At 31.2% G+C, this 14,943-nt stretch overlaps 1 protein-coding gene across 2 annotated transcripts in view; it reads left to right on the top strand.

The window, feature by feature from the left end:
- LOC145291990 (kinesin-associated protein 3-like) overlaps positions 1–14,943 on the top strand; it is a 92,748-nt gene that overhangs the window by 17,991 nt on the left and 59,814 nt on the right. For both annotated transcript variants that reach the window (XR_013869520.1, XM_080137953.1), the window contains exon 2: positions 12,568–12,699. Coding sequence is in view for 1 of the 2 variants with exons in the window: in XM_080137953.1 (XP_079994079.1) it covers positions 12,568–12,699 (132 nt within the window). In the remaining variant the exon portion in view is untranslated. The remainder of the gene's footprint in view (positions 1–12,567; positions 12,700–14,943) is intronic.

Here is a 14,943-nt window from a genome sequence, read left to right on the forward strand (position 1 = left end):
TTCTTTTTCAACTGAATATATAAGTCCCTTATTTTATTAATTTCATGCTAAATTAGAGTTTGTAGATTTACTATTTAATTAAAATCTCAGTAACATTAAGCTGTTTCTTTCCTAAATCAAATTGAAATCTAATCTGTAAGTACTTAATACTTTAATACCTTTTTGTCTGAATACATTATTGTTTCTCACAAATCTGATTGGATCTAAGTTAGCTGAGAAATATCTTTCATCAAGTTATATTAATAAAATTGTGTGACCACTTTTCGTGTGTCTGTTGTGATATTCTCAACCCTGTTTAGGAAAAATAACTTCGCCACACAAAACCACACATATTTTCTAGTATTTATTTTAGAAGTGCTCAATAAAAAGTGCTGACTCTGGTTTGGTTGAACCAATTTCTTTCCTGGCCTTTACTACATCTTGAATCATGACGGCATATGCACAGCGATCTTGAGCAAGATCACACACACGAATCCACCATTGAAGGCCGACCACCTGTGAACCTAAGAGTTCAACCAAATCCTCCTGAATAGTTGTTGCCTAGGTTCTCAACTGTTCCGACACGCTTGCGCATATAGACAGTTGGGTAGGGAAGATTGTCATGAATTTAGCCTTTTCTTCAGACAATAAACTACATGTCCAAATCATATGACAGGGATTTAAATATTTAGTGTTAGCGAATAGTAGCAGTTGAGACACAGTTATCCCACTGGCAATGCAAGATGTAGTCGAGGCAGTCATGGTCAAAGATTTCCAGCTTTCAATGATCAATCACCTTATTGGTCATGCTTTGCAGTCATAGAAGTGCGCTGACTAGACAACAGATTAGGAAATATGCCTTTTTGTCTTTATTGAAATCTTTCTATGCCTCCATAAAACCCGCTGAAGGCCACAAAAGTAGATCTAGCAGCCTTAATTTTACGGTTGATCTTTGCTGCACCCTACCAGATGGAACAGTGGTTGAACTAATGTATACAAATTACACATTCTTTAATGCAATGCTATTTAAAGACAGAAAAGAGAGAACTTTAATTTTCTGATGTGTTGATGCACAGACACACACAAAACGTGACCTCCCGCAGCCTGTTTAACACTCTGCACTTCATCCCCGATTGACCTCGTCAATACAATGTCATTGGCATAAGCCAGGTCGGATACACTCATTTCCTGTCCAACTGTCATCTTCCGATGTCCCTGGAAAAGTAATTATGAATATAATCAATAGGGAATCTTTACTATGTTCATCTATTCAAAAATAAAGAATAGAACTATATATGTGTTATTTGTTTAAACGTATCATGGCTACCCATTTGAGACATGTTTCAACTGTAGCTTTGATAAAGCTCGATTTCTACTTTATTTTTTGATATGAAAATGGAGAGAGTAGAGATTTAATTTTTGGGCCTGAGAAAATCAAGCTTATCAAAACTATTGTTCAAATGTGTCTCAAATATGTAACCATATGTGTGTATGTGATAAAACTTTATATATTGTTTCATCTCTCCATCACATCAGAATATTAGTTTCATAATTTTCATATAGTAAATGTGTGTGTGTGTGTGTGTGTGTGTGTGTGTGTGTGTGTGTGTGTGTGTGTGTGTGTGTGTGCATCTGCATTTTTGTTCTTGTTGGGTTTTCTGTTTATCCTTATCTATATATTATTACGTGTTTGTGTTACCATGAACACTGGATGGTGAATGATGTCATTATGCTACCAATCATCCTTTATGATGTTATCCACTTTCAAGTGTGTGTGCATATATATATATATATATATATATATATATATATATATATATATATATATAATGGAAATAATATTCTAATGTGATGAAAAGGGAAAAACCAAAATTATATATATTCATCAACGTTTCGTCTTAATTTTAAGACTTTCTCAAGATGAGTGATTTGAAGAAATAACATTCAAGTACAGTATTTGAAAATACATGAAAAGGTATTTTCATGCAAAAAAAAAAAACAGAACAATGCCCTTCCACCATGCCAAAAAGTAAAGAACTTGAAAAGTTTTAAATACATAAAATTCTAAAACTATTTTTGTCCTAACACAAGTGAATTAACAATACTAATCGAACAGAACTAAAATTTTCCTATTGCACCTCATTCCCAACAAAACTTTATATATTTTGAATTCTAAATGCTATGATCTGTTAAAAAAAACAAAAAAGAACACACATAATCATGCCACATTTAAAAATGGTTCTTATGACTGTTTCGTCTGAAAAAAAATTTCTTTTCGCATCACAAACACACCATGTTTTCACATGTAGTACTTTTTCAAATGTGTCATGTGTCATCTTCAGACAAAATGCTGATGAATATATCAATTTTGCTTTTTCCATATATATATATATATATATATATATAGTAATAAAAGTAAGCTGAAAAATAAATTTTCAATAAGGCAAACCTATTTGGATAAAGAAAGCTCTACCTGGTTAAGAGTGAGCAAACAATAGAATAACTAAAAAAGATAAAGAGTAAAGTTACATAAGAACTTTATTTCATTATCAAGTCAATAACAGTTACAGAAAGGGGAATAAAGAAGAAACCACTTTAGGCCATGGCATTTTGAAGAGAAGAAAAAGCCAGTATTATACAAATTTCAAGAGACAACACCAAGTTTAAAAACATTTCGATTAGAAATGAAAGAATTTTTCTGATTAGAATTGGAAACAAATTATTGGGTGGAAAGTAATGCGATGGGGATATCTTTTTAACTTATTCTATTATATAGATATGTATTAGTGGCCTGGCAAGGCCACAGGGAAGACAACCGAAGCAGCAAAACTGAAGCTGGCCTGCAGGACACTATATATACAAATGTAAACAAATTTGAGAATATTTTATTGGTTTAAAAATATAGATTCTTTTTTACCAATTGTCATAAAATTGTAACCATAGAATAGTATTATAATCTTCAAAAAGCCTGCAAATTTTCATGTAGTTTCGTCCCATAGTGCTGAAGATATAAGCATTTCTATATTCAATTTGGATACGAGTGTGTATAGGACTTGATGGAGGGGGCACTAAAACTTACTGCTATGGTTTCAAATGATCTAAAATAACAGCAAGGGGAGACTTGATTCCAAATATTTCTCATATGTTTTATTTCCCCTCTTTTGGGAATAGGGTATGATTATGAATATCTCCAGTATCAAATAATCATTATACGCTGTGAAATTTACTTTATGTATGAAAACCAAAGAGGGGAGATATAATATGAGAAATCTCCCCTTGCTGTTATTTCAGATCATTTGAAACCATAGCAGCAAGTTTCAATCTCCCCTCCATCAAGGCCAGAGGTTTTGGGAAAATATCAGCCATTTTGTAATTCATATGCAAAACTAGGAAAACAAATGACTATAATTGGTAAAGGTGCAGTATCTTTTCACCCTCAAAAAATCCTTTAAAATTACCACTAGGGTTCTGAAAACGAAAATAATATTTAAAATTTCAGGAAACGAGTAGTTTCCAAGAATGAAGAAATTATTGTTTTAAAAAGTGTGGGATCATTTTTCTATATTAATTTAACGTAAAATGAACACCCACATTATATCCACTCGGGGGAGGGGGCGTTTATATTTTTAGTGGTGATGTTTGTTTGGTAATTGTTGCCTGGTAGACCAACACAAAACCTACCTTAAAAAACTGGTTTCTTTCTAGGTTTTTAGGTGTGCTAAAAATGAATATCACATTTAAATTTTCTCGCAAATAAGTATTTTTTCCAAATATCAAGCAATGTAATTCTTTGTTATAAGTGGTGATCATTGTCGTACGTGCAAGCGTGCATATTTTTGCTTAATACTCAGAACGAAAAATACTTATTTGCAGAAATTTAAATGTGATATTCGTTTTCAGCATACTCAATAACCTATAGAAAACAAGTTTTTTTTAGGGTAGGTCTTGTGTTGGTTTACCACACCACAATAAACACCACTCCTTAAAAAAAATAAAAATAAATAACAGACCCCCCCCCCCCAAAAAAAAATAAAATGGGTGATCATTTTACATTAATTTAATATAGAAAAGTGATCTACCACTTTTTAAAACTAAAATTTCTTCATATCTTGGAAACTACTCATTTCCTTGAATTTTAAATGTTATTTTCGTTTTCACCACCCTCCACAACCTATAATAGTGGAAAATTTAAAGGATTTTTTTGGAGGTGGAAAGATACTGCACCTTTACCAAAACATTTTATGGCTGTAAAAAAAAATAAGTGCCAAAAGGGCTCTGGATGATGTATGACCCCCTTAATGTACAACCTTAAGGGTAAGTGTCACATAGCCCACCACACAATTCAGGTCATTACCTTTCCAACGAGCCTTCATTTGTTAAATTCTGATAACTAGTCACTGGATTTGTAATTTATATAAAATTAATTTGTTGGAGCAATTTCTTTATGAAATCTGAAGTGAGAAAGCTCAACAATGCGTAACAGAGCATACATAAATTAAAAAATCACAACACAAAAAAGATCAAACTAAGTTTGTGTTGTGTTTTTCTTTTAACTTATATGTTATAGACTCTATCACATGACAAAGAAAAGTCCTCCTCGACTGGAGCAAGTTTGTCTTATCCAGCATGACATTTTTGGAGAGCTGGATATCCCCACATATTAAACCAACTTTGTATCACATTCTAAGCTAATAGGGGAGTAAGAAATAGGTATGTTGGGCAAGGAGATTTTGACGATAATTTATTTTTCATGTACAATTTCTGTTTAAATTTGACATGTTTTAGCATTTTATTGAAATAATAAATCTCTGTGGAACCGTGTATGTTTGACTGTACATGAATGTTTTAAATGATGTCAGTTGTCTATTAAATTATCAAGATGAGATATTTTAGCCTTGGTCCATATTCATGTTATTCAATTACATTGAGAACAGAAAACAAAAAACTTTATGATAATCATGTGATGGAACTTACATTCATTGTTAGTTTCTACTACAACCCCCCCCTCCTTCTCCACGATTATGTAATCTGATATTTCCTCTATGTTCTGTTTTAAGCTCTTAGCATCTTGAAACCGTATCTAGGGAGTTTACATATTTAGGTAGTAGATACAAAAAAAAAAAAAGATATGAAGCCCCAAAGGATCTCTCTCCCTCTCTCTGCATTTCATATTTGTTTTATTTTTACCCCCTCTCTCTTTCTGCCTTCCTTTTTGTGTTGATACTGCATCCAAGAATGATTTTTTTTTAATAGTCTCAAATGTTAAGAGGAAAAGGAACTTTTCTGCTGAAATAAAAAAATATTTTTCTATCTTAAGTAACTAAGAGTGTTTCTTTCAAATAAAGCATGATTTTCAGATTAAAATATCTGGCAAACGATATTACCCTTTCTACCATTATCCCCTCCACTTCCTTAAAAAAATTATTTAATTAAAAAAATTCTAGGTTACTATCAATTAAGCACCAAATTTACAGATCATAATTTTTTATTTTTTTTAATCAACTTGTTCAATTTTTCAAGGTTCAGTTTTCTGTGTAAGTTAACAGGATGATCCTCTCATAGAGTGGATGTTTCCTGATACCTTCTACATCCCTTTAACATTTTAGGCATTTCAATTTTTAGAAAATAATGTATATTCATTGAATACAACCAAATTTTTGGATTATTAAAAGAAAGTATATTGCTGTTCAATTTCTAGGTGGCTCATTTGGCTATTTAAGTTTAATATAAAATTTCTATTAGAATTTTTAAAAAGACTTTTCTAAACCAGATTAGAGTGGGGGTGCTAAAGATCAGTTGGAAAATGGAAGATGGAGACCATTTTATGTCAAACTTACCTTGAAATTGCTATAAAGAAAGAATTCGGATAAAAAAAAAGTTTTATTGTATTTTGGCATGTCTATGTTGAATATTTATAGATGTATTCACAAACATGCACAAATTTGATACAAGTAAAAATGTTGGTCAGTTGTGTAAAGCAAGATACATTATCAAAAGTAATCCATACATATCAACTACATTAACTTGATGGAACCATCAAAAGTAAAGAATTAAGGAGTTCAAAGGGTCAAGATGAAGAAAATGTTGTCCTGGCCATATGTGTATTATGAACTTGTGAGTTTGTAAGACTGTATTAGCTGTCATAATATTTAATAGATCATGACTGACTGGTGTTGTGTACAGAGATGCTAGTAACCTCAACCTGATTTGATAGCCTGCAAGGAGTTTGTGTAGTAATATTATGATCGACATAAGTTTGTTTGGTAAGTTGAATATCTTACTAGCAACCGAGCTTGTATTGTTGTTTAAATATAAATAATCAATGCTGACAGGTGGTCTTCTCTCAGAGGCAACACTTTTCGATTTGTTGAAGTTTTGAATTGGCAACCAATGCATCTACCTACTTGGCATTGCTAAGGAGTCTTTTTACTTTTATTTTTAACTAGCATTTCAGCCCGGCGTTGCCCGGGTGTTTGGATGTGTATGTTGAGCAAAAAAAAAAAAAAAGTGGTAGTAGGAAGGCAGGCTCGAACCCGTACCGCAAAGGAGGAAAAGAACGGGGTAAAACCTAACATTTATGCTCTTACGACCACCGCCAAACCAGAAGCGACATTTTTAAAAATTAAGGCTAGACAATCTAAAGGAGAGGATACCTTTCAAAAATATCAGTGAAAAAAGTGACCCACCCCCTGTAGAAAAGTGCCTTGTTGAAGGGGAAGATATTAATGTTTTTAGCCAATTTTTCGATATTTGTCGTATGAAAGGTCGAACTTTAAAACGATACTGATCTTGGTAAAATCCGTCGCCTCTATTGAAAATTTAAGGCAGACATGCAAACATACATACATACATACATTTATATATTGGTAACTAAAAATTTTCAAGACAAACTGATGAAAAAGCTTGCCCTATCTCTGAATACCCTTTATGTAAAATTTCAAATATTTAGACCAGAAATTGTCTGAGTAATTTGGAAGAGATCGCAGAGGTCAATTTTTTTTAAAACTTTGCCCTCTATTATAATTTATTGTTTTGGGCTCAAATCAAGTCATTAAGTTAGATCCATGTCTAAGGAACCTATATCTAAAATTCCAAGTGCGTAGACCCAAAATTGTCGTAGGAGTTTGGTAGAGTTCTCAAAGGTCAAATCGGTGAACTTTGACCCCTTAATCGCCAAATTTCTGGCCAAAAACCTATCACATCGGTTTTCCCAAATCTCAGTACCTTGTATATCAAATTTCGAGTCTGTAGACTTAAAATTGACAGTTATTGCGTAGGGAAATATATACAGACACACAGACATGTTCACTTTTATATATATATATATATATATATATATATATATATAGATTATACTATTTTTATTTACAAAATTATTTTTTTAAATAAGATTTTGAAAGTTACATTTAATTATTATTATTTCTGCCACTAAATGATTAATGAATTATTATAAAACTATAACTACTTGTGTTGAGGTAATATTTTAGTTTTTATTTATACATTTATGTAAATAACTCCCAAAGTCTTCAATCTTTTAATGCATTTTAAAGCCATAAATGACTTTATATTCGGAGGTTTAAATGCTTTAAAATTCTTTACAAGTATTGGAGGGGCACAAAGTATTTTTTTAATATTAATAATAACAAATTAAAATGACCAACTTGTTTACAAAGAAACCAAGATGCATTTTGCTGGATTTACTTTTGTAATTTTTTTAAATAAGATATGTAAAGTGTAGTTATATTTCATTCTATTGCATTTTAGAAATAAATATTTGATTAATTGTAAATTTAAAAAAAATTCAATGTGTAATTATCAAACTTACATTGACGTAAAACACATACACAAATGAAACTGTCTCAGAGTTATTATTATTATTATTATTTTTTTTTTTTGGTCCCTCAACAAAAGGAGGGTGGACCTGTAAACTCACTCTCGTCTGTTCGCACTTTTCTCAATAACTACGACTTGGAATTTTTTGAAATTTTGCACAAACATTAAACATGATATGAGTAAAAAAAGTAACAGAACCGATTTTCCGGGAAAACTCCAGTTGTCCCTCTAGGGGTGCCTTTCAGGTTAAAATGGCTAAAATGACACTTTGTGCTTATTAAAAAAAATTGATGCCTTGGATTTTTATAAAACTTTCTGAAAAGTTTTTTTTTTTTTTTTTTTTTTTTTTTACACGGTGGTCACCACTTATCAAGGCCCGGAAGCCACTCAGGGATAAGGGTTATTGCAAGTACAGTACGTTAGTGTGGAGATTTGATGAAGTGTTTACTTAAGGGGGCGGTTCATTAGGAATTTGTTAACGTTGGACTTGAACACATCCAAGTTGTAGTCAGGTGGGAAGCAGGCAGACGGAACAGAGTTCCACAGGCATGCAGTTCTAAGAAAGAAGCTTTGTTCATGGAATCCACGTTTTGATTTAGGCACAGATAAAGAGTGGGGGAAATTTTTCACAGTGAATTCAGCTAGACGGGTGTTTTTCGTGAAAGATTGGCGAGGGGGGACCAGAGATTGGAGTTCAGACGAGCACCTGCCATGGAAATAACGATAAAATAAGGATAGGCTCGCAACGTCTCTTCTGTGGGAGAGAGGTTGCAGGGTGGAGAAAAGGGCATCCCCCACTAAGCCACGAAGTCTATTTTGTACTCTGTCAAGGCAGGATAGGCTGTTTTTAGCAGCTCCTGCCCAGATATGGCAACAGTATTCCATTCTTGGACGTACTTGGCTTTTATATATAACTATATAATTTTATATTGTAACTAACTGATTTCTATATAATTTTATCTATACTTCACGATAATTCTTGGGTGTCTCTCAGGGGCTCTTTTAGGGCTAATAAAAATACTTCATTTTTGGTACTATTTTACCATATTGTCCAAAATTTTCTGTATGTCTATTTAGTAGTTTTGCATGGTGCTGAACTCAAATTTAAATATGTTAAGGCCTTGGGGACTTTTGGGGCTAAACGGGGGGGGGGGGGAGGGGCTGAACTTAGTAATTTTTTTTTTTTTTTTTTATGCCTCGTTCACTGTGCATTCACGGGGAACTATGCATGCTTCACTTGTTATTGCTTGAAATTGTTGTAGAAAAATATTTAAGGCAGACAGAGGAGGAGGTACATTTTTCTTTGCCTTCTCTTGGCATCCTTCTACCTTCTCACATTATTTGCTTCCTGATAAATTTCGTACTTCTCTTACGCAAGCATTTTTTCTCTTTTATTTCTAATTTAAGATACTACAAAAACAGCATCTTAAGTATTGAGTCTTTCTTAAAGAATTGTATAACGTTTACTCCTTGCAGAGAACTCTCATCATTTAGATATTTAGTTTATCAAAATCTATGGATATTTAGCTTTTAAGACATTAGTGTCTTCATCTTCAGCGGAACTTTTTCATTTATTTATTTTTTTAATGTAATCACAAATGATTTCAAAAATAAAATTGAAAAAATTACTGCTAAAAACATAATTAACAATTGTTTTGGGAAATTTTCATTAACTTTCTAAATTAAATCATTTGCAATCATGATTGGTTTCTTTGTATGGCAAATAATTAATTTTAGATTTAATACGGAAACATTATTGTAAATAATTCATCATTATTGGTTTAGCATTTGTTTTACAAGCTGGCATATGGTGGACAGCTTTTAGAAATTGACTTCCAAACTAACCTATCTCTGGTCAGATCTTTATTTATCCCTCCATCTTTCTCACTTATTACTTCCTCCTATTTGGATTTCTGTTCTACATCTACTGACCCTAAAACTCTAATCCATTCTTTCAATGTGGTCATACCTTCGGATTCTCTCGTTCTGCACACATCACTCTGTGTTGTATGGATTTAATCCTCTTCTAAAATCATCAGATCAAAGCTTGTCTAAGACGCTCACATCCATCCTATCATTTTCATATTTCTCTCCACACATAACCTCAACCCAGATTTCACTTTCATACATCATTACACTGCACATGCATATCTGATACATGTTATCCTTGGTCGACAGCGGTAATGCTCTGCTAGTTAGTGTCCAATTATATATTCTATTATTTCTTGTATCATTTCTATAAATAAACAATTTCTTCTAGAATGGCCTTTTCTAATATCTAACAATTCTTTGCGAATAATTGCAAGAGTGCGATATTAGTCCATTCACATTCTTTTCAATTTGCTCATCTTAGTCACCATTTTATTAGCCAAATATATTTTAAACTCCTGGAAAATGTCTCTTATTTAGCTATTACCCCCACACCAATCCTATAGTAAATCGAGCCTTCCTACCTACCATCATAAACTGCATTGTTTTGTCAGCTGTTCTGGCTTTAGACATGTAGATAGTATTGATCCAAAATGGCCTGGTCTCTTATTTTCTGGTTCTGTAGCAAGACATTGAAAATTAATAAAGTATTTGGGAATCTGCCAGGCTAACTTCAAATAAATTTTCAAGTGGCCATTTTATATTGATCAGTTTACTTATTTTGCCATTAAATTGTTTGTTACATTTTTAGAAGCATTCATTAGTCTGTCATGACTGTTTGAAATAGCATTTTTAGTTGGTCTGTCATGCTTATATTTTGGTTTTGTCTTGCATTTGAAATAACATTTTTATTGCTGAAAATATTGCAGATTGAATGTATTTGAAAACTCTTAACCCTTATTTAACTTTGTATGACTGGCTGCTTCTCTTGGCTATTTTAATAATAGCATAGTACCCATAATAAAGTAAATTATTATCTACCTACAAGTTAAATATTTGAAATGACACATTTTTTTTTTTTCAATTATTATTTTTATATAAAAAGTATTTGTAAAATAAATATAGCGGAGACAAATAATTATGAACTCAAATGGAAGCTGCTTTTTATCAGTCTTGCCAAAATTAAAAAAAAATTATATTATTTAACATTTAAATGCATTTCTACAATCTTTTGATCAGAAACATACAATAGGGTGAAGAAGAGACGATGAACATTCATGAAAACGTGACAAAATTGTTAATTTTAATTTGAAATTTTTTTTTAGTTGTTATCAATGTGTTTGTATTCTTTTCAAATGTTGAAAAAAGCATCTTTCATGTGATATCCATTTTCAGTGGTGCATTTCTGAAGGCGTTTTTGTAAGTTGGCGTCCACTCTTTCTAGTATAGCTCTGTCAATTTCACTGACTTCCAGATGAATAACTTTCTTCAAATCATCCACTGTATTTTCAAAATGTTCAACACTCGTCATATTAAAGTCTTATTTTTAACACGACAAAAAAAGAAATGGTCAAAAATATTTCGGACACTTGACAGTATTAAGATTAACACCTCTTCTAATTGGTTCCCAAATTTCATGACGAAATTCTTCATACAATCACGGTACGGACCTTCAGAAAACGGGGGATCATTACAAAACCTTACCGAAAACGCCATTTTATGACGTTCACATTTTTATCACTTTATTTGCTTAAAACTCTTAAAATATATAATGTACATTCATATTTATTAATTCATTTGAAAGTATATTCATTTCCGAACAAAACAGTAGTAATTTGGAGACTTGAAGTGCTTTGGTTTAAAAAATATGGCTATTTTAGTAGAACTACCTTGAAATCTGTAATTATCCAAAGCGTTTTTTCGTCCGTGTGTATTACTAATAAGACATAATCGCAAATGAGGTGAAGATAAGTTTCATCACTCATAAATAAAATTTAAAATAAGGTTATTATTTATCTAAAAATTATTTTCTATTTGACATACAAAATTATGCTGCTGACCTGTTCTCCAATGATTGATTTCCTGAATGATTATTGATACCAGATTTAGTAACATGTCATCAAACAGTGATTTTGAACTACACAGCAAAGTTTGTCTGACATGTTTAACATTAGGGGAAGGGCTTTATCAGTTTGTTACTCATAAAAACTGTTTAAAAAATAACTATTCAAAACTAAACTAAAAAGTAAATGTTGTGAAATATTTTAAAGACATTTCATTAATTATAATATGGTTAAGTGAATTGGATTTCTGCATAGAACTCCGTGAAGGTCGTGCCTTGGGATAATCTGGTTTGCATGAAGCTCTTGTTTGTTGCGGTTATTTGTTAACCTGCAACCGCAACAGCAAGATTCAGCAGTTGTATCCAAGATTTTGTTTAAAGGATGCAAAGAAATGGTGCAAAAGCAATATTGTCACTGAACTCTATTGATTTGGTGTTCTATGCCTGACACATCTCTGCTGATCAGGGGACAATGGACCCTAATTTTGAATCCTGGATTTTCATTGGAGCTCACAGCCAGGTATCTCTGATATTACCATGTCATGACACCTACCACAGTGGGGAAGGAAGAACTAATTAGGTTGCGAAGTTTTTCGCTCTATCTAATCATTTAAATTACAATCATTTTAAAACAATTATGTCTTGTCAGAACGTTGAATACAAGATGAAAAAAGTCCTTTTTTATAATAAAAATAGTTGGTAAAAAAAAAAAATAAATAAATGTTCTATATGCTTGATTACAAATTTTATAATTATTCTCTTTTCAAAATTTTAATGAAAAATCTTTAAGGATTGTTTTTTTTTTTTTTTTTTTTTTTTCGTAGGAAGGTCAAGTGTGGCAGTATTGATGTCCATCCTACAGCAAAAGCGTTGGTGGTCAATTATGAATTGGAAGCTACCATCTTAGGCGAGCTTGGTGACCCAATGCTTGGAGAGCGGAAAGAATGTCAAAAAATGTAAGCAAATTATATTTCTTTTGTCATTGAGTACATACGATGTTGACTATGTGCATATGTTTATATATTTATATATATATATAGGATTATATTTCTTTTTTTCATTAAATATGTACAAAATTGAATATGTGCCTATGTTTATTTATATATATATATATATATATATATATAGAATGTCAAAAAATGTAAGCAAATTCTATTTCTTTTATTATTAAATATGTATGAAGTTGAATATGTGCATATGTTTATATATTTATATATATAGAATTTATTCCTGAATTAACCAATCATTATTAATTTTCGAACCCATCTGCTAGGTGTAAGGGAAAGGGATGGTAATGTAAGCTATATTAGTTTAATTTCATGCAAAGAGGGAAGCCCATTATGGCAATTTTTATGAAATTTTAAAATTAGGTGTTGGACATATACAGCATAATCACATTGACACCCCAGTTCTTATTAGATTACTGAAGTTAAGCAACGTTGAACCAGGCCAGTACCAAATCGGTGACCATTTAGGAATACCAGGCGCTGTATGTAGGACGTCGACACCTCTTTGCAAAAGGGGTAAAAACCTAATGTTGTCATCTACCCTGACAGGGATATACATGCGACTGTAGACCACTTGTGAATTCATATTTCCATGAAGCTTCCTTCAAAGGAAGCTGGTTCAACCTGCCTAGGGTGAGTGCTGCTTCATCATGATACAGTAATAGGTATTAGACATTAATTAATAAATATTCTTCAAATTTCAGCTTTAGAGTATTTTAAAGGTTTTTTAGGAGGCATAATATGGGTACAACTTTTCATTTGAGGCTTCAAATATTTCATATTTTCATAAAATTTGATCCATAATCATCAGATACTAATTAAGCAAGATTCCTTGGATTTCAATTTCTTAAGACACTTTAAATTTTAGGCACCTTCGAGAATCAAAATTATGTAATGAATTTTGATCAAAATTGGAGTAAGGATTCTAGATATACGATTTAGTATGATTGTATCTTGATTTTAATCTCCATAAATGTTCTCTCCTTGTATTCTTCTAGTGAAGTGTTGAAATAAGTTGATATTTTTAAAGTTTCAATTAAATATGTATGTCTTTCATTTCAAAATTATTGAACCAACATAATTAAGCCACATTTCTTGAGTGTTTTAGAAAAATTATATAATTGAATCTCATCTCATTTTACCTAAAAATAGACACCACCATGGACTGTAAAATTGGCTATGCAAATCTATTGTGATCATTTATGCACTAATTATGTGACCCTACAAATTCTGTTATTGGTAAACTATCAACTTGTATTTTATTAATCATTGACAATGAATCCTTTACAAATTTTTAAGAAACTTTGGAATCATGAGTGACTAGCCATCTTGTGATCTTGTTCAGGGCCAACTATGGTTTGAGATGAGATGTCAAGGAAGAAGTGAAATCTCTCAGATAAGTTCGGTTATAGTCATCTAATGTATTTCCTAACTTCCGGCATGGCTACTAATGGAAGTAGTGATAAGGCAAATCAGTTCCTTCACTTTTATTGTTTGTCAATATTTCTATTGTGAAGAGATTTATTGAAAAATATCCAACAAAATAACAAAGTATACAGATAAAATAACTCCATTAGTTTTTATTTGTACTTTTAATAACAAAATTAAAAACTAAGTTTTTATTTTATTTGAAATTTTATAAGAAATATGTTTATGAAATTATAGAAATACATTTTTTTTTAATTTTAAAAATAAGTTTTTTTATTTAAATTTATACAATAAATATATGATCATTAAAGTTTAAAAATAAAATTATTGAAATATAGTAATTAAAATAACGAATGCAGTTATCAAAATAACAAAAACAATTATCGAAATCAAAATAACAAAATTTCAAACATCATACAAAAACATAATATTCTCAGAATAATTTAAAACGATTTAAAAATATGTTTTCAATAAAAAAAATTTTTTAAAAACCTTGCACAAAGTGTTTTCAATAAATCTTTCAAAAATAAAACTAATTTCAATTATTCTTAATTAAAGATAATAAGACTGAAAAACTTTTAAATGATTATTAAATTGGAAAAAACATAATGAAAAAAGAGTACACGCACTAAGGGAAATATATATGTGAGAGAAAAAAGTGGAGGAACTGATTTGCTTTATAACCGCTTCCGATAGCAGCCACAACGGGAGTTAGAAAGTATGTTAGCTGACTATAATCATAAGTTTTGTCATTAAATAACTTCA

The sequence above is a fragment of the Euprymna scolopes genome, chromosome 13 (genome assembly GCF_053919585.1).
Source record: "Euprymna scolopes isolate OS-2025 chromosome 13, ASM5391958v1, whole genome shotgun sequence".
Taxonomy (NCBI): domain Eukaryota; kingdom Metazoa; phylum Mollusca; class Cephalopoda; order Sepiida; family Sepiolidae; genus Euprymna; species Euprymna scolopes.